At 39.3% G+C, this 27018-nt stretch overlaps 1 protein-coding gene across 7 annotated transcripts in view; it reads left to right on the top strand.

Annotated features, from left to right (window-relative positions):
* SRPK2 (SRSF protein kinase 2) overlaps nucleotides 1–27018 on the top strand; it is a 148134-nt gene that overhangs the window by 45849 nt on the left and 75267 nt on the right. For 2 of the 7 annotated variants that reach the window (XM_080391958.1, XM_080391959.1), the window contains exon 2: nucleotides 2522–2585. The exons of 3 other annotated variants lie outside the window; for them this stretch is intronic. In XM_080391958.1, coding sequence (XP_080248084.1) covers nucleotides 2548–2585 — 38 coding nt within the window. In that variant the 5' untranslated portion in view covers nucleotides 2522–2547. Of the gene's footprint in view, nucleotides 1–2322; nucleotides 2586–27018 lie in introns of those variants that run through there. 2 more of the 7 variants (XM_080391957.1, XM_080391961.1) reach the window with 2 other exon arrangements.

Here is a 27018-nt window from a genome sequence, read left to right as displayed (position 1 = left end):
GTACTAAAGCGATAAGCTTTCTCCACAATGCTGTCCAAACCTTTAGTCTTCTCCATGCTACAAAAATTAATGTGGTGTAGCTTTTAGTACTGATAACACAAATGTGTTATCACAATGTGTAACAAAGCATCCTGTTCTTGTTGAACCATAGCAGGTCACAGTATGAAGAGAGGAATCCATAAGGAATTGCAGGTATGCTGGTCCTTAAGAAAAAAGTACATATACTTTGTTTTAACCTGTGTAATATGAAGTAGTCCATGTTCAGTGACTTGTCAAATTTTATCCTGAATTTTCTTAAAGGCAATCTCTTTCAGAGAGGTCTTTTTGCAGTGCTCTGAATACCTGGTTGAGTCCTGCAGTAGATGTTTTTGGTCACACTGTGCCACTGTTCTTTGGTCTATTTGATCTTTTGCACTGCCTTCATACAGTTCAAACATAAATTTGTTGGAAAGCACTGCCTTATGATAACCCAATATTACAGGGTTAGCCTTCCCCTACTTGTTTAAAACAAACTTTGAAATAAGTAACAATATATCTAGTGCATTGCATAATTTGTATGATCAGCACCGATGTCATATACTGCACTAAAAATCTGGTTTAAATTAACAGTGTGATTCTATAGTTGAAAATGAAGGGGTAGTAAAGCTGTTTGTGGAGCCTTTATGCAGGACAACATAGGTCTTAATGACATACCAGATTTAGGTTTTTACTGTAACATGAGCGGGTCTTTCAGTGATTGGGTGGATATTCAGTGTTTTCCGTTCTTAGCTACTGTACAGCTATAAGTTACTTAATAGCTATTTTTGAGATTGCACTGAGTACAAAATGAGACAGTTTGATGTTTATCATGTTGGTTTTTAACTGAAAAAAAGCCAGTACTCCAGGGAGTTTAGTTGATGCTGTCATCTCCTCTTCATGGCTCGAGAGCTGAGGCACAGAGGGAAAGATGCACATGGCCTAAGCGAGAACTGCTATGGACTTTCAGTAATGAGGTCCAAGACACAAGAGCAGCAAGCTGATCTCGAGCACGCTGCAGCTCTGGAGCTGCCCAGAACCTGGGAGATTTCCAGCCATCAGCCTGGATGTTCCTGCGGCAGCTGAACTTGTGCCTGTGTTGGAACGTGGGCAGAGAAGGCTCCCGGGAGCACCTGCTGCCTGGGATGGGCAGCGGTGAAGGAAGGTTTGCATGGCCCTTGCAGTCATGCACTTGAGCCAGTTGTGGACATACTGACGTTGCAAAGATACATTTTGAAAGCTCTGAGAAGCATCTGCTTTGTATGTGAGAACTGAGATTCTTCTTGGAGGTTTCTCTGGGCAGTGTGTTTTGGTAAAATTTGGTTTAAAACAAACAAAACCAAGCAATACTTGTTTCTCTTCTGTTCGCAGAAATTGCTGAGGGTTTGTGTCTGAAATGTGTGTCAAGAAAGAAAATAAGTCAGGTTTAAGCTCTGCTGTCGTAGCATGGCTAATCCCAAATAGCTGAAGTTTACCTCGGTTGTGAACAAGTGGACAGCATCTTAACCTCGCACAGGTCTTACCAGGATGTCCATAGGTTTCCCGCGAGGATGGGGTCTAAAATGATGCTCGCATCCGTGACGTTATTCTTTGGGGGGTTTTGGGTCACAGACGTCTGGACTCCGGAGCTCCTGGCGCATTCGTTTTTCGGCAGCCTCTCGGTTCTGCTGTGACAGGATCTGGTGGAAGCGAGGGACGGAGGGTGCGAGGGTGCGAGGTGCCCCCTGCGGCGGCCGGCGGGGCGCCCGTGCCGGGGGGCGCTGCCGGGCGGTTCCTGGCGCAGCCGTGAGGCCGCGGCGCCGTCAGCCGGGTGGGTGGTTCCGCTTCGCTGTTACAAGTGCTAGGTTGGTAATCGCGAGACATTTTTTTTTTTTTTTAAATTGAAATACTACTTTTCAGAGTCAATTTGGAGGAAATCAGAGGCAGGGCATTGAAAAAATAAAACCCGGGTGTGCGTAGCGTTTTCCACGTCCGATTTCTGACCCGTGTATGCAAGTAGTGATTTAATACTTCATTCTTTGTGACAAAAATGATTCAAAGAGCCATATTTTTCAGGGCTTTTGATCTGGAGGTTTTCGAGGGTGCCCGGTACAGTTTAGATAACTAACCGGGGACAGAATCCGTGCCATAAATCCTTTGTTTCGGGGTTTTCTCCCCTCAGAAGCTCCCCTGGGCGCCCCCGCTGGCGGCCAGCGCGGTGAGACTGGCCCGGTGACCGCGCGGGCTCCCGCCGCGGAGAGGCGCCCCCCTCCCCCCCCGCCCGCGGAATGGTTCCGCCCGCCGCCGTGCCCAGTCATGTGCGCGGGCCGGGCCGGCCCGCCGCCTCCCGCCGCCTCCCGCCCCGTCCCCTCAGAGCGCGGCTGGGCCGGCCCTCGCACAGGCACCGTGGCTCCTGCGGCCTCCTCCCGAACAAAAGGGCTTAGGCAAAGAACAGCGTTTGGTTAATAAGACTTTTGGAAAGCGAGAGCAGGCGGTCTCGGTTGTGAATATTTTCTGATTTTTCCAGAAATCAAGCAGAAGACTGAGCTGCTGATGTCAGTTAACTCTGAGAAGTCGTCCTCTTCAGAAAGGTACGGCTGCATCTCTTGCATGAACGGTTCATGGTGTAGCATTGCCAAGCAGCGGCGCAGGGCTTTTTGCTTTTCCTTGTCAAGTTTGCTAGCATTGTTTACGTATTGCATGCTGGTTATTGTACCGTATCCATCGAACCTCTCTTTTTGGTTAAGCTTTGTGCGTTTTTGCAGAGATTTATCGATTTCTTTTCCCTTAACGAAGCCTACGGGGCTGCAGCATGCAGATCATGCTACAGCAGGCTGCTGGTGTGTGTGTGCTGGTGTTGCAGACCTCGCTCCTTTTCACTGTCATGCAAACAGCATCTCGATTTCTAAATCCGTTTTTAAAGACCTCGCGGTTCTGTTGTGTTGCAGGAAACCGTTCCACGGTTGCAAAGGGTTCTTTTCAGTGTAAATGCATAGGAAATATAACTTGGTGAAGCGTTTCGTGTCCTGTTATGTGGAAAGGGAGTGTCCTTTGCAAAGTAGCTCAGGAATCGCAAATCCTCCAATTAGTCACATTCTGTAAGATAGATGTGATCCTTGTTCAAGTCTGTGCTAGGAAATGGAGCAGTCGCTGCATGCAGTAATGGTTCATGCCTGCAGGTAAGGACAAAATGACTCAGAAGTGTTTTTAAAGCAATTATTTTATCTGTCAATCAGATTATTGCGATTTCAAGTAGCTCTTTCGTTTTAAAGAAATATTTTGAGGTACTAAATGCACGTTAAGTTTTCTGACATGAAATAACCTCCTGGTGATTATTTTGTGGATTTTAAATGATGCAGCCCTGCTGCTCGCTTCTGTTTTGCTTGCAACGGAATTTTAGGAGAGATTTTTATTTTCAGAATGCTTAAATCCAGAGCGACATAATATCATTTTTTCCCCCCACATTATTTATACAGTAATCGTTTTGGCTGTATGCAGAAGACCATCTGAATGCTCTATTTTGCCATTTTAATATCGGACGTTGATAAAAAAAATTCTTAATTTTAAGCACTCAAACTCTATGTTTAGCTGTAATTATTATCTAAAGTACATTTTATTGAATGGCTCAGTAGAGAAAGACGTGGTAATGCACTGAAAGCTATCTTAAGGAAACAGGCTAAAGGACATCTTTCAATATGAATGAGTGCTCTGTGGCATGCATGGTTTTAAAAAACAAAATGAGCAGTTTAATTTGATTTATAAGTATATTTGTGTAAGATACGTAGAAGCAAACTGCATTGCCTTTCACCAGTTGTAGTATAACAAAATATCAGCAATGAGAGATACAGAAAATGGTGGGGGGGAATGGGTTGTTAAGTCACCTTTCCAAAATGGAGAAATATAAGAAGAGCTTTGAGAGATATTTTATTTATTTATTTATTCCAAATTAAAAATCATGAAGGGAAACATTGTTTATTTATTTACCTCTATCCCTCCCTGATGCCTAAAATTTTTAAATACAAGACTAATAAAATGGTGGTGGTAACAGAGAGGATGATGGGGTGAAAATAGTAAAGGAAACAGGTGTTAATTTGATTTTTGGAAAGGCTTTTGTTGGCATTGCTGTGAGGAAATTTGGTGTAGAATATAGCCATTTATTTTATCACTGTGACTGTTGTGCAACACCCTAATACTGATCAGTCTGTTTTTGAGCAAAACATGCTCGTAGTTGAACTAATGGTAGTCCTAGATGAGTAGGTCCCTGTAAAGGATTGTAACACAGAATTAGGAAAAGATGCATTTGTCTGAGATCCGTTTAAATACCGTTCATCAAACAGTAAGCTTTTAAAAGAGCACGATGCACATTATCTTGCAATAAAGATTAAAATGTGAATGTTGTATATGCACATAGTTTTCTTTTGAGGATTTAAATATGTGGTACTGTTCACCTGGAGATGTATATGACACATCAGCTGCACAATTTATGTAGTCAGTTATAAATGAAAGTAACTTTTATTATCTGAGGGTTTTTTTAAAATAACCACATTCTTTTCACTTATCTAAAAATAGACTGAATTTTTTTGCAAGCTGTTACGAAACAGTGCTGTCTGTCCTATTAGCTGCCAGTTCCTTTCAAGGCCCTTTCAAAATCACTGTATAAGATTTTTTAAGGAAAAAAAAAATTACAATGTGTCTGAACTGCTAAACTGTCCTCAGTCTGCTCTACAGCAAAATTGTGGTGTGTATTCATACCGTACAGGCATGAAAATATGCATGTTTTTGACAGACAGAAAGGGAATTCATACTTGCATATTTGTTTATCACCAGTATTTACCCTTGCTCTGAGTGGTTGGGCTTTTTGAGAAGCCTGAGTTCTCTGGGTGGAAGTGCTGGGTGGAAGATCTGAAATAGTCCATGGCTTGTTTCTTGTTTTCCACACTAGCGAAGGCTGCTAGACAGTGCTTGCATAGCAGGAGGGGAGGGGAGAGGAGGTGCTTTTTTGCATTTACAGAAACTGATGAAATGGTAATAGAAAAGAAATGAGAGAGAAGCCTGTTACTTACCTCTTTCTTTGGTTTATCTTTTGTAAGGCAGTTTACTGTTTGTATGTTTTCCTGCTCACTTGGCAAGTTCAACATGTTGTCCTATCCTAGAGGAAAAAACGGTTGAGAAGGAAGCTGGAATATAATGCATAGTTTGGCCATTGTGGAAGCTCAATATGTTAGAAATCCTACAGTGTTCTCTTAGGATAGTCAATTGTAAAGTTTTCAAGAGGCATTTGGGAGACATTGGCAAGAAAGTGAGATGAACCCTTTTGCTGAGGATCCTTTGAGATGCTAAAGGCATTGCAGCCTTGAAAAATAAATTTAATACAAACCTGAGACATCTTTCATAGAAATTCATCCTTTCTTTCCCCTTACCGCTCCCCCCAAAAAACCCCCCTGTAATTGCAGATGGTGGGGACAAGGTATCTGTGTTTTGGTGTGTTATGGGATATTTCATTAAGCAGACACAATCAGACAGCATCTATAAGTCCTAAATTTCTGAGCAGTTAATGCTGCCCATGTGTGCATTAGGAGCCTACGACAAAGTCCTCATTCCGTGTTGATAAGGTAACCTGGGTAACTGCAGATGCCTGTGTTCCTGGTCGGTTACAGTGGATCAGGTAACCTACTGAAGCTTGTTACACTGAATTGATTTGTTTGGATGTCTGAGCTTTAAGCATACCATCGTAATGTTTTCCTACAGCATGCTTACAATGTGACACGCACCTTGTTTCTTTATCTAGTAAGTAGTAATTTAACTGCCATGTACCCCCATGTTCTTTATATTTCAGCGGAGGCTGAATGAGGTTACTTCTCCAAGCCTCACAAATGTCATTGGAAAGCAAGTAGCAGCAGCCAGACGGAGGAGGATGTCTCTCAAGAACCCTCCAAGAAACCAAAAAATACTTTCATTTCTGTTGTATGACTGCATGATTTTCTCGTGTACAGTATAGTCAACGCTTTGAGCTGTACAGATTTTCTTTTCTGCCTTTTTAAGGGCTTTGTGGAACTCCTTGCAAGTTGCAGTTTCATTTTGAAAAAAGTCAGTTCTTCTACTTGGATCACTTTTCTACTCTTTAGGCTGTAAACCTAATGTATATACCGTTTTTCTTTTCCATACTTTAGGATACAGAACTTGGCATTTTTTTAGCTCTGATTTTGGATTCTAATTTTATGTCATCGTAGCAATGCAGTTTGACCACAGGGTATTTACTGGTAAAGGTTATTAGCAAGGCTGAGAAGTCTGAAGTATTTGACCTGCTCTTTTCCCATCTTATTGCAGAGGCTGCATATGCACCTTTCTTTAAAATGAATTTCTGCTTCAGTGTGTTTTTTTTTTTTTTAAAAAAAATAATAGCAGCCACACATGACCAGTCTTAAGTAGATAACTAGTGTGTGTATAATTAAATTTTCTTGATTTTGAGGGTTTTTATAAAAAGCAGTCGAGGGAAGATACTTTCAAAGGGTAGTAGGACAGCAAAGTTTTTGTTATTCAAAGTGTAGAAGTCTTTGGAGTGGGATGGTACAGGCCAGGTTTAAGGACAAATGTTGTATTTGTTGGCTTTTTGGGTTTTTTTTAGCCTTGGGCTATGTATACCCCTCTGTTTGTAATTTGTCATGGTGGAGCAAGTTGATGTATTTCTCGGTGCTTTTGCGTGGTTTCTTCGTCAGGTCATGCCAAGAATGCAGTCAGGGATAAAGTAAAGGAGGAAGAAATCTAAACTGAGGAGGAAGAATAAAGATGGAGATTGAGTAGTCTGCTTCCTTTTCTAAGAGGCCTAATGTTAGTTGCTGTAAGAGGCATTGTGAAACAAGTTAGGATGCTGAAGGATTCCTTCAGGTTTAGGAACGTGGGATTTTTTTGCTCTGGTTTTTTGTGAGTCTGTGTGTGTGTGTGTTTTGTGGTTTTTTTTTTTTTTTTTTACTTATGGATGCACTTCTAGTATAGAAATAAAACATGTTTAAAAGTAGAACCATCAGCTCACAACATTCAGTACGAGCTGACATTGCAGTTTTGGAATAAATGTAAGATAATAGGGCATTATAAGATAATTCTACTCCTATTTATGTAACACTGAAACAAAAAATAATCATCGGAATAATGCAACTATTTCATCAATTCCACTAACTTAAACACGTCTTTTAAAATGCCATCTCTTCTTTAGCTGTCTTCCTGATTTGTTTGTTTTTTGGTTCGTTTTGTTTGTTGTTGTTTTTTAAGTGCAAAAGAAATATTGCCTAGCTTTCGTTTCAGGACAGTTCAAATTTAGTTGTCATGCAACTTCAGTTTTTCAGTTTTGTTTAAAATAATATATGATAGCAATAAGCAGTGTATATTTTTCCCTTCTTTCAAAATTGCAAGCTAATACTGCTATTTTTTTAGATTTATCGCAGAAGTAGGGAGGAAATCATCCTATCTTAGTGTGGGCCCTAAGTTATTTGTCCAGGGAGGCACTTGATTCTACCACCAAACCGTTTGGTGATGGTGTGCCTGTATAGCTCTCATAGACTAGATACTTAATTTTAGATTACTAAAACTGGGCCAAAATGAATGCTGTTTTGTGTATTTTTCATATTAAATGTTTCATAGGCTGATTATTTTAGCATGCAAGGCTTTTAATTGAAGTATGAATGGGATGTAGAGACAGGAATGCTGCAACGTGTCGTTGTGCTTGTGTAGAAAAAAAAAAGGCAATGTCCTATATAGAGGCAGCCACTTGTGGAACAGCTTTTTCACTCAAATTGATGTTTTTAGGGGACACTGCACTCTTTAGAGCTGATAGTGCCTGTATCAGTTCATCAGTAGACTTTGAAAAGTTTTTAAATTTGAAGTGTGTTTTCTTTTTCAGTGATACTTTGTTTATCTCTGTGTCTGTCGGGGATTTCTGTATGTAAGAAAATAATGTACTTTGATATTAAATTTAATGACAAGTGAAATGTATCATTAGTATCCCTGCTGTTCAGATGATCTGAGCACTACTTGATTTTTTTCCTCCCTTTTTTATCTTTCATCATGCAGCTATTTGTGAGATACTTATTACAGAGAGTTGCTAATACACCTTCTGAAAACACAAATCTCAGGTTTTTTTGGCACTTTTGTTGGAACTAAAATGAGAGAACTTTGGGAAAGGGAGAGACTGAAGTTGGTGGGGGCTCATATGAGATTTTGCTGTGTGAGAACTGTTTACTGGAAACTAATTCTAGCAATCTGATGATGATTAGAACACAGTTTATAGCTTAAAAAGAAATAAAAAGTTGAATACTATGACTTGAACAATATACTTTCTAATGTAAACATATGTATTCCAATTCCACTTCAGGGTAAAATGTGAGCGAAAAAGTAATGGGTCATTTTAAGCAAAGCCTTTTGTATTATAAATATGTCTGTTTAATGATTTGAAACTTTTACCTAATCACTGTCTTAATCATGATTTCATTAAAACGTCTACTCCAGGCTCCTAGGCAGATGCTAAGGGAACGTAACCTGATAGGTTGCATAAAACAATGTATACCTATGCCGGATGACTGCATTTCTGTTGTTACTGTGCTCTGTTACAGGATAAATTGATTTGGGATTTTCTGCATCTTCACATTATACATTTACAAGTGAATAATAAAATATTTACATGTTCATATAATTCGGTGAACTTACGTGATGTGATATATATTTTTCGTTGATCTGCAATTGATGTAGTTACCAAGAGATGCTAAGCAACAGGTTAAGCAAAACGTATGCCAATTTAAGCATTCCGGTTTGTTGCATATTTTGTGTATTATAAGCATATTATCAGGAAATTGTGGCTTCTTTCAGCTTGTGAGTTGCTGTGAATCCTGCCATACAGTTCAGAGAATATACATGAGTCTTACCGTTTGACTGAAAAATACCTTTTCTGTCCAAATGTCGTTGTGACCAGAAGGTTTTTTACTTGTTCTGTTTTTAGGAGTTTTACACTCCTAAGCCAGTATCTGCCCCAGGTGCTTCTATATTTTCTTCAAGACTCACCGTTATGCATGGGTAAAGTCTCTGGCAAAATCCAGGCAGTCACTGTTAACCTTAAAAACAAATATGAAAGCTATCTCATGTAGGACACCTACCAAACTCATGCTGCTGATTGTGACTAGATGGATAGTGAATTGCTATTTCCCTTTCTTTTCCTTCACTCTTTTCCTCTAACTCTTTAAAGCTCCAGTTGTGAAACAAACGTATGCAGCTCCAAGCTGTGCCTGTTACATATGCTACAAATGATGGAGTGCTAGTTCTTTACCAAGTTTGTCTACATGGCTTTCCTCGTCTGATTATAGCTTTAGGTCAGTCAGGCTGGTTGATTACATCTCTTCCATGACTGGACAGTGTTCAAGACCAGAACCGCATCCCACGTAGATGTTCTGTTTGTATGAAATTTTGGCCACTGTGTTTAATAGTATGTTCAGAAGGCATTTTACATAACTTCTCTGTACTGATAAATATGTCCTAATTCTAACTTTATCTTGTCTGCTAAAACAACTGATGATTGTAAATTGGTGATATCCTCATTTACTGAAAGAACATGTCTCTTCAAAGCTTGAGAAACATCTATATTTTAATGTTGTGCTGGTTAATCTTGAAAACTTCTTTTCCAAAACCTGGAGCAGCATAATTCTGTGGAAGGGAGGAGAATTTCTTAAAGCTGCTTCTTACTTGGCAAAGTATCATTGGAGTAACATGAAACATTTTGAGAATTCAGTGTTTTGTTTTCATGAAGCAACTTCCTATGCCCCAAATCTACTGGGATGTTCTCAGCCTTCCTAAGAAGGCAAGGACTTGTCCTCACTTTGCTCATTACTACAATGCGTGGGGATAGGGTAATGTATTGTCATTTTAGGGGCAAAGAAGGCCCTATTAGTACAGAAACTTCTTAAGCTACATGTTTGCTCTGTGTTGTCAAAACTTAAATATTAGCAGTAGTTCTGGCAGAAACAGAGAATGGCTTTTGTCATTAATACTACTATAAAGAGCCAGTATTATTTTCTCTTCTAACTACTGTATCAAAACATCAAGTGGAAAACATCAAGCGGTGATTTTTTTATATATATATATATATATATATATATTTTTTTTTTTGTGGAGGTGGAAAATGAGTGTGAAATTCTTCCAGGTTTTAGCAGATAGCTGTTTTGTTATTCTGTATCCAGCGTCAGGACCTGCAGATTCTCATTGTCTGTCATCCTCAGCTGCTATGGCCACTATCCACAGAAGCATTCAGTTCCTGCTATGCCCACATACCAAAGAGACCTATCAACCTCTGTTTATTCCATGCCATCAACTAGAATGGAAGATGTTTGGAATTAGCTCTGCTCTTTATGAATCCTTCTATAAAAGGATTACCTTAGCCATAGGAGACCACGTGTGGTGGTTTCCTCAGAGTGGTGCTTTGTCATCCCCAGTATGACAGCATAAAGTCCTTCTGACGGCTCCTATTACTTATTTGACAAGAATCAGGAATTTCCACTGCTGCTTGGTGTCTTAGCTATGAGAAATGTCTGCTTCTGAGAAGACTAATACAGGTTTGGATCAAGACTTCCCTAAGAGATGTGAAAAAGATGATGAACCACAGTGATTCTGAAGTATATTTTTATCAATTAAAATGTGTAATTCTAATATAATACAAATAAGAGCACAAACAGTCTTTATATACTTAGTTTGAAGTCCCGCTTGGCTTCTTTCCAGGTAATTAATATTTCAGAGTATTAGTCTAGAAAGCTAAATAAAGAAGTTACAGCCTTTCTCAGAATGCTTGTGTTTCACAACAGAAGTGAGAGAATGCAGATCTTACAAAGAAATTACCAGTGATCAAGGAAGAAGTCTTCCTCTTTCTCACAAGTACTCTTGATATCTGTGGGTGGAATACTGAGATGATGAATTGGCATCGACCCTATTCCTTGGGCACCCTAGCCGTAGTATGCTGCCAGAGAATGCATCTTTTTTTTTTTTTTTGTGCCTACCACTAGTATTTAAAGGTCTGTTGCTTTTAATGGAAATCTGTTACAAGTTTCTCTAAGGAAAACTTATTAAATATGTTCTTGTAAGTTAATTTTCATCTACTTTGTTTCATCTGTATTTTTGCTTTATATGTGTTACTCTTGCTTTATAATAAAGTACAGTTGAGTCCTGACTTAAAAACACATAGGAAAGATCCGGTCAAGATTCCTTTGAAATGTGTTTAGCACATAGCAATTTCAAGGGCTATTAAAAGAACCAGTGGACGTCCAACTGAAGTAGAATGATGCCTGAGAATGCTAATACATTTTTTTACTGTCATTTAAATACTCAGTGGTTTACAACATGCCTTAGCAAAACTGCATGGTGTGTGTTCCAGTAGATGCCAGGACAGCTTAAGCAGGTATAGGCTACACTGAGCTAGAATCTAAGGCGGATTTGTACACTTCACCTTCAAAGTGTCACTGATAGCTTTGCTAAGAAGCTTGCTAAAGGTGGGTGTCCTTTTAGCCATGCCAGTTGTTAGAGGTATCCAAATGTGGAGGGCTTTGGGTCCCGGGGGCATATCTTCTGTCCCAGCTTAAATAGGTAAGCACAAGACTGCTGCAGTTCTGTGTCCCCAGGGCCAGCCAGTAATGAGACTGAGTGCTTATTCCCAATAGGTGTGCGTGCACGTACACACGCTCACATACAGAACGTGCATACGCAGCTGTCCACACAGATCAACGGAGGCTCAAACCAGTGCTTTTATTGGCACCCACGTAAACATACACAGAGCACTCAAGCAAGAACTGCACGGACAGCCCAGTCCTTTTCCTCTTTCCAGTTCTTCAGGATGGAAGTCCACTAGTGGAATTTTTGGAGAAACTCACATGCTGTATGGGGGTCCTCCTAGTAGCAGTTTTTAAATAGTGTTTGTAGTTGCTGAAGCCTTGACCTATTGGTGTCCCCTGGTTATTGGCACCAAGACCTCTGAGCCCCTGATGTTTGTCCAGTTGCTGGTACTTAGACATCTTATCTAACTGCTGAACAGTCTAGCTTGAAGTTGGCTTGAGTTCGCATGTATGCACTCAGAATAGAAAGTGCATCCCCAAAGAAGACAGAAATAGGGTTTAATGACGATATGGGATAGACTGTCATGATCAAGGGCAGGGTTTGGTCAGACAATTGCAGTGACCAGCCTTCAGTTTGTACTGGACGTGTCCCATTTATAACTTTTCCCTGCAGTTTTCCCATACTTGTTTTTCGCTTACCCACCTTTTCCCCTGTCTTTCTCCACCTCAGGTGCCTCCCCCTAAACATTTCACATCTTGCCATATTCTCACAGTCCCACGGTAAGATTTACACAATCCCGGAAATGTTCTTCCTCTGTATCCTGTAATAAGTCACATACCTTTTAAGGGAATAACCTTTAGTTTTCAAGGTGTTTCTGGGGAGGGAGTTTCCTCCTTGACTCATCTTGGTGGGTTTCACACTGGAGAAATATGGTCTAATTAATGGTCATGTGAGTAGCTGATTCAGGTGGTCCGTTTTCACTGATGAGGTTGTTAGGATTTCTCTACATATTGTTTGTAGTGATCCTTGCAGGATCAGTTTCTGTTATGATTAGCCTTTGATCAGATAACCTAACACTGGTCTCCCAGGGGCCTAGCAGTACCTGGCAAAGCTGGATCTAGATTTGTTTGGATTTTTAGCCATCTGACAGGGGTATCCAAAAGATTGAGATCAGCTGAGGAAACCAAATGCACGATTCCTTTCCTACTACTTCTGAGTCTCATGGAAACATAGTACAACAGAGTTTTGCCTACTACTTCACTCCTATCCAGTTTATAGACCTATGTTTCTGGAAAGGAAAAGTGAGGTATCTTCTTACAATGTGTTAAATATATACTCAGTGCTTCAGACTTAACACCTGCTGGAGGTGTTAGGTTCATACCTCTAATGAAAGCAAAGCTCAGCAAGGATCACAAGCAAGTGGTGCTACTTACTCTGCTGAACTTGTCTTCTGTGTGCTTGTTGCAAAACCTGTTTGAGATAAGATAGCACAGGGATGCATAATAATAGGAAGGAGTTCTGGAGCATAAACCGACTAAGGCTAGACATCCTACCTCTGTGTGTTCTGGTCCAGAAGGCAGCTGTCTGATAATAGCAAAAAAAAAAAATTCTTTGGCCAGTTTAAAGAAGGCAAAAAGCAATCATACATCATTGTTTAGAAAGGGAGTAATGTCTCCCAGGTGGACAAGAAGGCCAGTTGTTTGTTAATTTGACCTGCAGGCATCAAGATATTGCTCAATTCCTTTGCAAAGTAGCTGAGCAGGCAAAAACCACAGACCCACAATGTGTATTAGCCGATATTTGGCTATCTGACATCTATATTCAGAAAACCTGGCATGTATTATTTCTACTATAAGAGCCCGAGAGCTAACTAATACTTGAGTCTTTGCCAAGTTGCTTCTTTCAGGAAGAGAAATAGATGGTGATTTGAGGGTTGTGAGATTTTTGCGTGTGTGCAGTCCTGTTTATTTACAAAGCATGTAAACAGAGCTCTGTTTGCTTGAGCGGAATTGAAACAAAGTGCAACAAGCAGCTATTTTGCTGATGTGTCTGCCTGTCTAGCAAGTACTGCAGTAAAAAAAACCCCAACCCTTAAAACTCTGAAAAACAACACCCAAACCCGCCCCACACATCATGCTCTCCTGAGATCACAGGCACAGCATTTTTTGCTGTCTTTTTTTCTGCTTAAGAGACATGTATAACTGCAACAGTTTCCCCCAACTCCTTTAATTTCATAATTGTGATTTATAAAATCTTAATCCTTCACACATGTTATGGACTGACTGGATTTGATGGATAAGTACTTTGGACAATGTTTTTCTTTTTTCATTTTTTTTTTTTACAGCTGTTGTGTAAAAGGCCTAATGTTCCTTCTTTACTTAGACTAAAAAGAGGGTATTCAGCCCAACCATCAGCCTTGATTGCAAGCCAAATACAGAGTTCTTTAGAGAGCAACTTGATCACAGACATTATTTTTTTTAGGATAACAATGCCATGCCTAAACTATAACTTTCAAAATAACTCTTTATGCACTCTGTAATACCTTTATTCATTTTCTGGACTCCACAGTTTGTTCCCAGGTCACGTTGCATGGCATCTGAGGACTCCTGCCCTATACTGCAAATAGCAGTAGTCAGGCCTTTCCCATGGACAGGTGTGAACTGCTTTAGGATCTGTCTTCTTAGGCTTCTGCCAGGTCTTCACTGGACTTCTCTAGGGCAAGAGTGTTTAGATGTAGTCTGTCATGGGTTTTTTATTGTTGTTTGTTTTTGTTTTGTTTTTCTTCTTCTTCTAAATGATTGCTTTTTTCTCTAGAAAGCCTGACTCTAGGTTACCACATGATGCTTCATCACTGTGCTCCATTGGTCTAACCCTGTATGAGTCAGCTGGGTCTGATATAAGCGTTGTCTTTCTTAACTCCTGAAAGTTTCTGGGACTCACAACTTCCTGGCTCTCTAAACTTCTAAGACCTCCTCCTTTTGTCCACAACTAGCAGTTCATGTGTGTACTGTTGCCTGGGAAAAGTAATCCAAGATTGAATTGCAGTGGAGTTTTATATGCAAATAATGCAACAGGAGGTTTATTCCAGAGCTTTCCCTTTACACCACCACCCCCCTCCTTTACCCCCCCCCCCCCCAGTCCTCATTCTTGTTGTCCCTCTTTGTGTTTAGGTACCATCTGCTTACAGTCATCTGTTGTGTTTGCTTTCTTACCCCTGCCTTTGATTTTGTGCAGGTTATTTGAAAATTTGAAGTACTGATGCATTGAAAGAGATACAGATTACATGAAGTGGAATTTAAAGACATGAGAATATGGTACTACAGTTGCTTCTGTGTGTGTATATATGATGAACATTCTGTAATTCAGTTATCTACTTGTAATGGCTAGAGTTCACAAGAGAAATAATAGGCTTTATTGTGATATAGCAAAAAAATGGTCTAAGTATATACTGAAGGACAAAAACATTAACAGGATTAACATATATTGAACAGTGGTTAAATAATAGCAGTATCTGTGTTAATCTTGATTTTAGCAAGACTTTTGGTGTTTTCTGCCATGACATCTTAATTGACAAACCGAGAAAGTCTGGGCTAGGTAGGTAGACAGTGAAGTGGGTTGAAATCCGACTGAACTGTTGGGCATAAAGGGCTGTGGTCAGAGACATAAAGTCCAGCTGGAGGCCAGTCATTAGTGATGTACTCCAGCAGTCATCCTTTACTGGGGCCAATACTGTTTAGTATCTTCATTAAAGATCTGGCTGATGGGACAGAGTGTACCCTTAGCAAGTTTGCATGATACATAACTAGGAGGAGTGATTAACGCACCAGAAGGTTGTGCTACTATTCAGAGGGACCTCAGCAGGCTGGAGAAATGGGCTGACACAAACTTCCTGAAGTTCGACATAGGGAAATGCCTAGTCCTGCACCTGAGTGGGAATAACCCCATGCAGTGCCAACCAGCTGGAAAGTAGCTTTGCAGGAAAGGACCTGGTAGACATTGAACATGAGCCAGCAAAGCATGAGGCAGTGTTGCGGGCAAGTGAAAGGAGGTGATCTTCTTTTCCCTCTGCTTAGCCCCTGGTAAGACACACTGGAGTGCTGTGTCCAGTGCTGGGCTCCCCAGTGCAAGAGAGCTCTCGAGGGACATAGTGGATCAGGTCCACTGAAGGGCCACAAAGGCGGTGATAGGCTTGGAGCCCCTACAATACGAGAAGAGGCTGAGAGAGGTGGGGTGGTTCAACCTGGAGAAGAGAAGGTTCGAGGGGATCTTACCAGTGTGTAAGTAAATACCTGATGGGTGGGTGTAAAGAAGACAGACTTCTCAGTGGTGCCTAGTGACCAGAGAAGAGGCAGAAGGCACAAACTGAAATACAGCAAACTCTGTTCAAATATAAGAAAAACATTTTATTGTGAGGGTAGTTGAACACTGACACAGGTTGCCCAAAGGGATTGTGGAATCTCCATCTTTGCAGATACTCTAAACCAACCTGGACATGACTTTGAGCAACGTGGTCAAGATGATCCTGCTTTGAGCAGTCAGATGGGACCGAATATCTTCCAGCCTCACTGTTCTGTGACTGGGTAGAAACAGAGTATTTGGACAAAGCTTGCTTTCTGAAATTCAGCTAAAACTGTAACAGGAAAGGCACTGTGTGGTGTAACCCTGGCCGGCAACCAAGCACCTGCAACCCCTTGCTCACTCACCCCCCCACTTGGAGGGGTGGGGAGGAGAATCGGAGAGAAATGTAAAACTCAAGGGTTGAAATGAAGAGCAATTTAATAATTTAAACAGAATTAAAAGGTAAGAAAACCATAACAATAATAACAACAACAATAATAACAGTTATAATGGAAAGGTGGGGAAAAGAATAAAAAGGAAAAGGGAGAAAGGAAAACAAATGATGCACAGTACAACTGCTCACCACCCGCTGACTGATGCTTAACCAGTCCCTGAGCAACAATTCCGCCCAACCCTCCAAGTTTATATACAAAGCATGACATCCCATGGTATGGAATACCTCTTTGGCTGGTTCGGGTCAGCTGTCCTGGCTGCCCCCTACCAGTTTCCCGTGGCCCTCCAGCCCTCCCACTGGCAGGGCCCAAGAAACTGAAAAGTCCTTGACTTAGTATAAACATTACCCAGCAACAACCAAAATCATCTGTGGGTTATCAACATTCTTCTCACATCAGAGCCAAAACACAGCACTGTACTAGCTACTAAGAAGAAAGTTAACTCCATCCCAGCCAAAACCAGGACAGGCACACACTAGAGTTCTTAAAAGCCATGACTTTTTTCTTTTTTTTTTTTTTTTTTTTGAAAATTTGTATTTCTGACTTCTATACTTAAAATGTAATCCTAAGACTGGTTACTTTTTTAGTTGGTCATAATTTTTCACTGTTGAAAGCACCATTTTCAGTAGTCAAGTCGTTCCCGTGAGAGCACATAGCTTTTCTTTGATGCTGTTCTATGTATGCTTGTTTATTGGCCATAGAGCCAAACCCTGTAAAAAAAAAAAAGCATGTCCAAAAGATGTTTTGGTCCAGTTCTATCTCTCTGGCAATGTTTCCCCTTCTACAGTATCTGGGGCTTCACTAGCTGTACAATACTAATTCTTTGTCTTTTCCGCTCTTTCTAGAATTTGCGTTGTTATTTGGTGTTTAGCTGTTTTGCATCTAGGGAAGGGATTGGATCTCAGATCTATAGGGAGATGTTTTACAGTGGATATAAGACATAGGTAATCAATGAGGGAGGTGTGTGTTTGTTGTTCATCATCTGTCCTGGATATTTCAGAGGCATATATTATTCCTGCATTTTAATTTCTGATGCTCTGAGTTTTCATAGTTAATTTTGCTTTTCACCTATGAAACATTCAGCAGACTCTAAAATAAGATTTAGGTTGGGAGGGGGGTTGTTTACTTATTTATGATAAATTCATGGCCTTATTTGTGACAGAGAAAGCTTTTTATTGAATTAATGATGTGATAAATTAACTCCTTCAACACATGTGACTAATATACTTGTGATATGCCAAGTAATACAGAAACTTTCCCTTTTCTTGGGCAATCACATCTTTATTCATTGGTAACAAAACTACTATTTTGGTTTCTGTGGAAGCTGCTGTGAGGTAATAACTGGGCAAACTGGAACAATTTCTTTATAATTAATCACATAGAGAGTTATCTTTACCTGTGTCTTGTCTCTTTTAAGTTGGTACCAGCCCATTCTAAGTACTGGAATGCAAACTGCAGATACTTCAAATTACAGAAAAAAAAATGGACATTTAGCGCATTGTGTAGCTCATTGGTAAGAGTTCAGCAATGAAACTTTTTTATAAAAACAGTGGAGAGTATGGGATAAATATTTAGTGTTCTGTCTTTAAATGAATTGAGACCTTTTATTATAAACAGAGATGGGTAAAAACTAATCGAGTGTAATGCAGTTACTGTCAGCGTGGATGCTGGTGTGCAAAGATTTAACTTGTAAAATACATTGCACTGCATTTTTGTTAGGATAGACACATTATAACAATTAGTGGGCTACAGCTATTTTTATACAAATGTAAACCTCAGTGATTTATACTGTGCATACCGCAAATGTTTGGTACTGTCAACCAGAATGCTGTCTCTCGTTTTTAGCCCCACCTGTGTGTATTTTGTGTCCACTGTTAATTTGTTTCTTACCTTGAATTGGATAGGAAGATCACAGGCTACAGCATATCAACTTATGTTGCAGCTTTTCAAGTAGTGCTGGTAGCCTGCTCTAAGACCTAGATACTGAAGAATCAGTAGGCAATCAAGAAAGAAAGTAGTTCTTGCTTAGTAAAAAGTGATTTATTTTTTTTTTTCAAAGCAGGATTATGTGGAATTCTGAGAAAGATAATGACAGGATTTTCATATTCAGTCTGTCTGCAGAGTTCAGTCACAGACTGCTTTGGGGGATTATGAAAAGTATTTATTTTTGACTGTAATAAGGTTTATATTGATTAAAAATAATGTTGAGATGATAAACTAAAAATTATGTTCTGGAGCATGCCTTTGCAGTAAGACTTATTTTTAAAGCCATATGTAAATGGATCACAGTGAGTGGTTTAATTGATTAAAGGAGGGAAGGTATTGATACATCTAATTTTAAAATTGTTGGGTTTTTTTCCCCCGAGTAACCTAGTCCTTTGTTTAATCAGCTCTTCCTGAGATGGGAATCAAAGTTTTGTAATTTAAAATGTAAGTGAAGATTGAAAGTCCTAAAATATCTTTCTGGTTATTTTTTGGCATGTTTGTTAACTGTTGTTAGCATTCAATCCTATAATTTCATAGTAATGCAAAAGTCTGCTTTCAATTACAGTGTTATTTCACTGCATGTAATAGAAATTGCTAGAACTTCAGTGAAATACAGATTGGCTTCCTTGTGCCAGATTGGAGAATTTAAATTGCTGTTGTGTAGAGGTGTGGGTGATGTTGACAAAGTGTCAGTGCAGGTGATTTGTTAGGAGTGAATCACTAACTGGATATGAAAGTGAAAACTTGACAGTTTGTAAGTCAGCTTTTATTTTGTATGTAGATTTGACTTCAAAATGCAAATGTTAAGAGGAGTTACTAGGAATCATGAAATGCACTATTTATATTAAACTTAAGGGGCAAAAAATGTTATGAAATATGGGGAAGAGAGAGTAATATTTATACTATTGTAATAACTGTATCTTTTGTCAGTGTCTTTTCTTAGTTTTATGGGCTTCGTGCTAGTAAAGTTTGGCAAACATGTCTAGATATTGCTAATTACTGTTCCAGTGTTGCTGACATGACTAGTTTAATTTTTCCCAACATCTGTTGAATATACTGTGTTTTGCTTAAGTCATATTGTGCATTGCTTAGGGTTTCTTTTTTTTTTAAAGTTTTAGTCAATTGTATGTTGTTGTATCAGCATGCTTCAGAACAGCCCAAACTCCTGTTGAACTGGAATCCATAAACATAATTAAGTGATGGTGGTGTTATGATGTAATTAGGTTCATTAATGATATAAACACAAAAGGGAAATGTTTTATTCACAGGAGATGCTAACTTCTCTTTAATTGGAGATGCTAACTTCTCTTTAATTGTGTGGTTGTGATTTGTCTATTTAAAAGTTTTCTTTTAAATGATTTGATTTTCTCTAAGACTGGGATTCTTAGTGTGAAAGATGCATATGTGTGTTTCTTCCAAACAGAGATGACTAGTGGAAAGACATGATATGAATACACTCTGAAGAGAAGATTTTTTTTCCCAGGTTTTTACTTTTTAGAAGAAATGAGACTTCAGTTTTGAGAAATTATGTTTAATGGTTTCCTATAAAGCATAAATATAAAGGCACATGTAAATGCAATATATCTTTGAAAATGTTTTAACATATTTAACTTCATTGAGTATTTCTTGCCTTTTTTTTTTTAACAAAATAGTGCTCAATTTAAAAATTCACCTGGACTTCACTCGCAGTTGTTTTTGAGTCACTCTTAACACCTCAGTATTGTTTTGTTGACTTTTTATATTGTAGTTATACCTGCAGTTTGCAGACATTAAAGCATTAGTTAAAAGAAACAGATACTGTCTGAGGCTGGTAAAACTCTGATTTCAATGAGCTGTATTAATTTGTACCCACATTGATTGTAAGTACCTATCTCCATCTTGCATTTCTGTTTCTAGCTTACTTAGGTTGATGATTATCACATCCTTGCCTGAGGAAAGCTTGATGTATCTTCCTCCAGGACTCATCAATAACTGTATTTGAATTGTCCTTAGGGTTTTAGGCAGAGCACCAAAAGTCATTACTCTCCCTTAGGACCTCATTGTGCTGTGTCTGAAGTGATGCCAGCCTATGACAGTCAAAGCAAAAGGCCTGTGTTTGATTATCAAATGCTGTTGTATTCATACTGCTTTAACTTCTAGGCCATTTTGTTCATTCTTGCAGCCAGCGTAATTTTTAAGTCTCCATGTTGTGTGTGAGGATCCATGTTACGGATCAGAGAGAAACTAAGGCATGGTTGTGATGATTCTTTAGTAGTTTTAACATACTTTGATTTACCTTTTGATGTAGCTCGTGCTGTCTGGGAATTTTTTGATGTTACAAGAGGAAATAGTAGCTGTTCTCAAGCTTTTAGCAGGTGCTTGCTGTGTGTGTCTGCACACCCTCAATGAGCTGAGCAGGCAAGTATGAAGACTGCTCAGTTAATGTGGCAGTGCTGCTGCCCTGCTTGGGTCTGTGTAGGAGGGAATCAGTCTCACAGTAGTACCTGGATTAAAGACAGATTAATTCTGGGTGCAGTATTAGTTGAGCACATCCTTTTTCTCTTCACTTTCCTACAGGAAAGCTGACTTCTGGCACAGAAACAAGTGTCTAGAGAGCTAGCGATATCTTATACTGTCCTAGATGTCTTCTAAGTGAGTATTTCCAGGATTTCTGCTTGGCACATTCTGCAACAGGATTTTGGTACTGGTAACGTGATAAACTTACCCCGATTCCCTTCGCTTCTCACTGCAAGGGGTAAATGCCTCTTTTGCATGGTTCTGTGAGAAGGGCTGACCTGAGCCTAACAGTTTTGCAACTGAAAAAAGTGGTCCTGCCACAGCTTTTTGATTTGTGCCAGTCTTCCTCTCCCCTCTGTCACCCACCCCCACTCCCACCCCCCAGGTAGTTCACCTCAATGAGTTAGTTCACTGGGGCATCAGGTAAGTGCCAGAGCCTACATGCTGGATGGGAGCAGAGAACATGGGAGCCAGGCAGTAATTGCATATACCACATTCACCACGAGCTGTCGAGGTGTGTTTTTGGTGTGTGGTTGTTTTTTGTTCTTTTTTTTTTTTTTTTTTTTTTTTTTTAACGTAGCATAACATTAATGTTTACATTTTGAAACTTCACCTAAGATTCTCTCGTGCTTGTTCTAAGTCAGCCTTAACACTTCAGCGTAGTTTTGTGGACATTTTTTATTGTAGTCCCCACTATTGTAGCTGCAGTTTGCAAAATGTAGAACATTAGCTAAAAGAAAATGTTGCAATTAAACTTTTAAGATTTAACAGAAATTCTGACAAAAAGGAATATGTTGATCTAGATGAATGCTCGTTTGTTTTATACTGTAAGAATGCGGCATGTCTTTCACTGTATTTAGTAATCAAATGTTTAATAGAGTTTATGCATAATACACCACGTAACTGAGTTATTTAGTAATCCTTCTAATGTCTTAACTGATACGTGGGTAGACATTTCTTTTAATCTTAATGATTAGATAGTGAGATTTTCAGACTAGCTTGGGTGTTGTGGGTAAATGTACATTAAAATGAAGTATTCTTGGGTACGAGGTTTTCACTGAGTAATTACAAAGTCAGCCATCACTTGAAGGAGGAAGAGCTCACCTACAAAGCACAGGCTCATTTGCTCTAGTAGAGCCTTACTACCCAACTCCTTCCAGTTTGGGGGGGATGAAAGTTGAGACTTTCAGGGGTTTTTTTGCTGGATCCTAGGTGTCTGATAGGAACATCATGAGCATGATATTTATCACCTCTCTCCAAAACTGGTTAGGATGGCTGGCTATCCCTTGCATTTTGACAGTTTCTATTTTTACAGTCTGTCTTCAGCATTAATTAATCCAGCATTTTTCTTACCTTCTATTTCACAGATCAACAGCTACAATTAATCTGTGTGGTCTAAGGCATTTAATTTCTTGTCTCAGGAGTTCTCACTAACAGCAGTGCAACTCTTAGTCTTTGAAAGCATTTGGGTTGTTTGACACAGTTTTGGGAATACAGGCATTGATATTTTAAAAAACTGTGTAAAGTGCAACAGTGCCATCACTGTTTGGGGACATATATTTGGGGACACATTGTGTATTTGGGGAACCGTAATTATAATCCTCCAGAACAGAGACTTCATTCTTGAAAGGGGAAGGAGGGATGATGATAACCTCTATCATCCCATGTTGGCTATGGAAGTCAAGTGAGATTTCCTTTTGTAGTTTAGTTTAGCTGTAGGTTAGTTACTAGCATAGCATTTCACCTATGAAGACTGCATGTACAGCACACCTTCTGTGATGCACTGCCTCTGTACTTCTAAAAATGAAATTATTGCTAAGGCAAGGCATTGGCAATCCTGTTAGAGTTCATATCAAGTAGTGATGTTTTCACAATTTAACATTCTCCTTGGCGTACCATGCAAATCAACAAATTGTTACTTGTGAAATGAGAAAAGGTGTTCTTATCTGTAATCAATACTACAGGTTTTTTAGACCAGTCTTGGAGAGGGGAAAAATTTTCTAAATACTAACCTTAGTTCAACAGCAACATTTTAAGAAAAGTTTTCTGAATTGAAAGGAAAAAAACCCCAAAACCAAACCCCACCAAAAATCCTGTAGAAAATTATCCTCTGTGTGTGTTTACTCATTTCAGTGATCTGGGTGCATCAGCCAGGAGCTGGAGATCTAAATGCCATCAAAGACTCATTTGAAACGTGAAAGCACCCATTATATACTGTAACAACCGTTTCACATTCATTGTACCCAAAACCTTTTATGTTGCTTTTGCAGGAAAGATGTTTAAGCTTTAAAGTTAGAACAGTACCTAACCAGATCGTGCTAGTGTGAAAAGACATTTGATCTAAGGCTCAGTAACCCCAGGAGACAGGGCTACCCTGTTGATAGTCCTGTTTGGAGGTAGGAAAAGAACATTTAGAATTCACCAAGCCTTCGACAAGGTGACTTAAGGAGAGTGACGGCATTTGCCCTCTCTGGGACAGTTTAAAAAGAGGGACCTGAGAAACTGTAGTTCAAGTATCGGTGACTAAAAATATTGCATCATTTGGTTTCATTCTGAGAAGAAAGGCGACACCTGGCAAAGGAAACCTGTCAATACTTTAAAACCTGGGAGCTTTCTACCTCTGGTAAACTATCTCACCTCAAAATAGAGATAATACCCATAAAATTTTCACTCGTGTACAGATTCTCTACTTTATTAAAGTCAATCTGTTAAAAAATGCTTTGTTTCTTTATCGTAATTTACAATGGAGTGTCACATTAATCAGGTCAGTAAGGCTTAGTTACGATGATGGTGAGACCTGTGTAGAATGCTAATGGTTTTTCAATACAAGGCCATCTATACTGCATAGACAGAGTGTAAGATTCATGTGTTTATGTGTGTGTGTATGTATATATATTTTTTTTTCAGTATTGTTACAGGAGAAATGTTGAGGTGAATCACTCAGGCTTATTGTAACCTCAGAGTTCTCTTCTTCATGGGAAGTCTGTAATGAGCCACATGTATTTTTCCTTTAAGGCATTTGTACTGTAGGTGTTACTTAATAGTTTTTAAGGTTCTGTGTAAAATTCCATGGAGGAGATACTTCATATTGAAAATAAACATCAAGAGCACAGTTTTGCATTTGGCTTAAGCCTACATTTGAAGTCTTACCTTGTCCCTAGCACTTGCTTCTTCTGTTCTTCAGTGCTGGCACTGGTGCTTTTGATGCAGTCAGTTGGATCGAGGTTTGATCAGCTTGAAAATTGCTACAGAGGATGGGAGGAGGTTTTCATCTGGATTAAGGAGTTAGCATAGCAGCATGAGCACAAATGCAGGCAGAAGAAATGCCTGGGAAATAATCAGAAGGCAGGACAGTCCCTCTCACTGGAAGCATCAACTTGGATCAGCCTAAGTCAATTGTGAAGCTTCACTCTGACAGTTTCTAAAGAGGTAATTCTAATAAATAACACTCAGAAGATACACCGGGTAACAGCAAGTCCAGGAGCTCATATAACTCAAATCCAAGAGCTCAAACAACTGATCCATCTTCTGTGCAGTCTTGTCCATATCATCTTATCCCTTGATTTGCACTCACTTTACAACTTGTCCCATTATGCTTCAGCATGTTAGAACAGCCTCCAAAAGAAGTGAATAAACAAGTACTAGAGCTGGTGGAAAGGAAAGGGCAGGACTGCATGCCCATGACTATGAGAGAGAGGAGCATGACTGACTCTTAGACAGTGACAGGGAGCTCTCAGGTTGACTCTGTACATATGACTTAACCACAGATCCACTCTGAGTCCCAGGAAAGGAAGAAGTGGGGAGATTAACTCCCTGCTGCCAAAAAAAAGGAAGGAAGGGAAGATGATGATTTACTCTTTCTTCTGCTGTGCATGTTCATCTTCTCTTGTTTATTCCATACCTTATACTTGCATCAGCTGTATCACTCACGGCTCTTCTGTGTGCTACTTTTAACTTAAGACAGAAATGTTAACCAGCTCGATATGCTTTGGGGATTTTTTCATGGATTTAGCAGGAAAGGAGTGTGCAGCTGGAGGCAGGTAAAAAAAAAAATGGAGTAGGGTGCGTGACCTTCTGCTGTTGTAATGTTAGTACTGATAGTACTGATTTGCTCTGGGCAGTAAAATGGAGGGATTGCTGAAAAATGTCAGAACTCTACAAGAGGGAGGTAATGTACATGATAGTGTAATAAATGTAAAATGAAGCTCATGGGGGAAAAACCTTTAGAACTAGTGATGGGATCTAGTTGCATTTATTAATATTGGAGGAGTACTGGGTCCATGGAAGTCACAGCTCAGTGCTGTGACGTGGATTGATGGGCCTGTAAGTAGGATGTTGGGGACTATCAGGAAAGGAGCCATGGTTAGTGGGTAAATAAGTGGTGTCTCATGCTTTAAATATGGCACTCGGTGCCTGCTCACCATTTTGGAAAAAATGTAATGATTGAGAGAAGTGACATGGAATTTATAAAATTGTGAGTGACATGAAAAGAGTGAGTAAGAAATATTTTTTCACTGTTTCTTCCAATACGGGAAACTTGGAGGCAGTTTCTGTACAAACAAAAGGAAATTATTCTTCAAATGTGGGCAGTTAAGTGTGTGGAAGTCCTTGCCACGGGATGTTAATGTTACATTTTCATCAGTTCAAGAGCCACTGAACAAGTTTGTAGAAAAATATTTCACTGAAGACTTAAATACAAAGATCCCATTTGTGGCCCAGGCAGTCCTTACGGCAAATTGTTGCAGACTGAGCCAGTGTTTGGCTGTTGTCATGTGTTTGATCTTTCCTGTGCTCTTCCCAAGATGCCCACTTTCAGCCACTGTCAGGAGTAGGATAACGGACTAGATGCAACTTTGATCTGACTTTGGCCATTCTTCTGCTAGCAGAACTCAAAGTAGCTATGTGTATTGTCAAGATAAGTTTTATTTTTGAGAAGATTGAATTGTAATGTGTAAGTGGCCCAGTTAAATCTAGGCTTTTTCTTCCTGAGGGCTAATGGACCATACTTGGCACTAATCACTTTTGACTCTTAAAAAATATATATTTTTGAAGGTAGAAATATGCAACTGTTGATTATTGTTGTTCTACCTGTAGAGAAACAAGTTGGGCTGTTTTATATTAAAATCACAGACATTTGGTTAAATCACATATACAAGTATGGAGTGTTGCCATTTCATGGGAAGTTTTTAAAGAACTTGGTCAATATAGATGACTGAACAAAGTCTCAGATCTGTAGATAGGAAAAAATGAATGTGTGTGGGTTTGGAAGTGGTCAGTAGTATGTAGTAAAAATCACAAACTCGGTGTTCTTTTCCTAGAAAATAATTCTGTAATAGTCCTTTATTGTGAAGACTGTTTTGAAATGGTGAATAGTAAGTTGTTGAAGCTGTTTCAGGTGCTAAGCAAAAGGCCATAACTATTTTCTTCCTAATTGTTGCTAATTTGAACATGCCACGTACAGAATAAAGAAGAAATAAACTTGTACTTTGATTTTGAAATGTATACAGAAATTATGAAGGTGTTCTGGACTGTTCCCCTCCTACTCTCCAAAATGTTTTTGATACTCTTATCCAGCTTTTAACATCTTTTAAATAGAATTTCTAGTCTGGTATCTTCTGTGTTTTGCTGGAGGTTTTTTTGCATGAGTCACATGTGCATTAGTAGTTCTCACTGTTTTAATTACAGTGGCAGAGTTGTTGAATCCATATCAAGGCAGACTGAGGTGGAGGGGACAAAACAGAATAAAACCTCACATCTCATCTTGATTCTTAGGTTAATCATACAGAGTGTCTCAAAAGTCATAATCACATAATTCTTTTAACCCACCTACAGAATCTTCTAACATAGATAGATGGTAGTTCAATGTCTAAAGTAAGAACAAGCAAGAAAAATACTTGAATTCCAAAATGAAAATTTACAGGTTTTCAAACTTCACAAGGAACTTGTAAAAGGAGGATAGATATGTAATCACACATCTTCCTGTTTTTAAAGGGGGTTTTGACTTTTTTTTTTTTTTAAGGCAATAGACTTGTAAGCATGTACGAGGCAATTTTTGGTGACAGTAGCAAGGTAATTAGAGTATACATGAGGTAGATGCAAAGTCATGGGGTTCACACAAAACAGGGAAAACCTTTTCAGTACTTACCTGGTTTTGTGGTTGCTTTATGTATACATG

The sequence above is a fragment of the Falco punctatus genome (assembly GCF_963210335.1).
Source record: "Falco punctatus genome assembly, chromosome: 6".
NCBI lineage: Eukaryota > Metazoa > Chordata > Aves > Falconiformes > Falconidae > Falco > Falco punctatus.
This window is presented reverse-complemented; position numbering and strand designations above follow the sequence as displayed.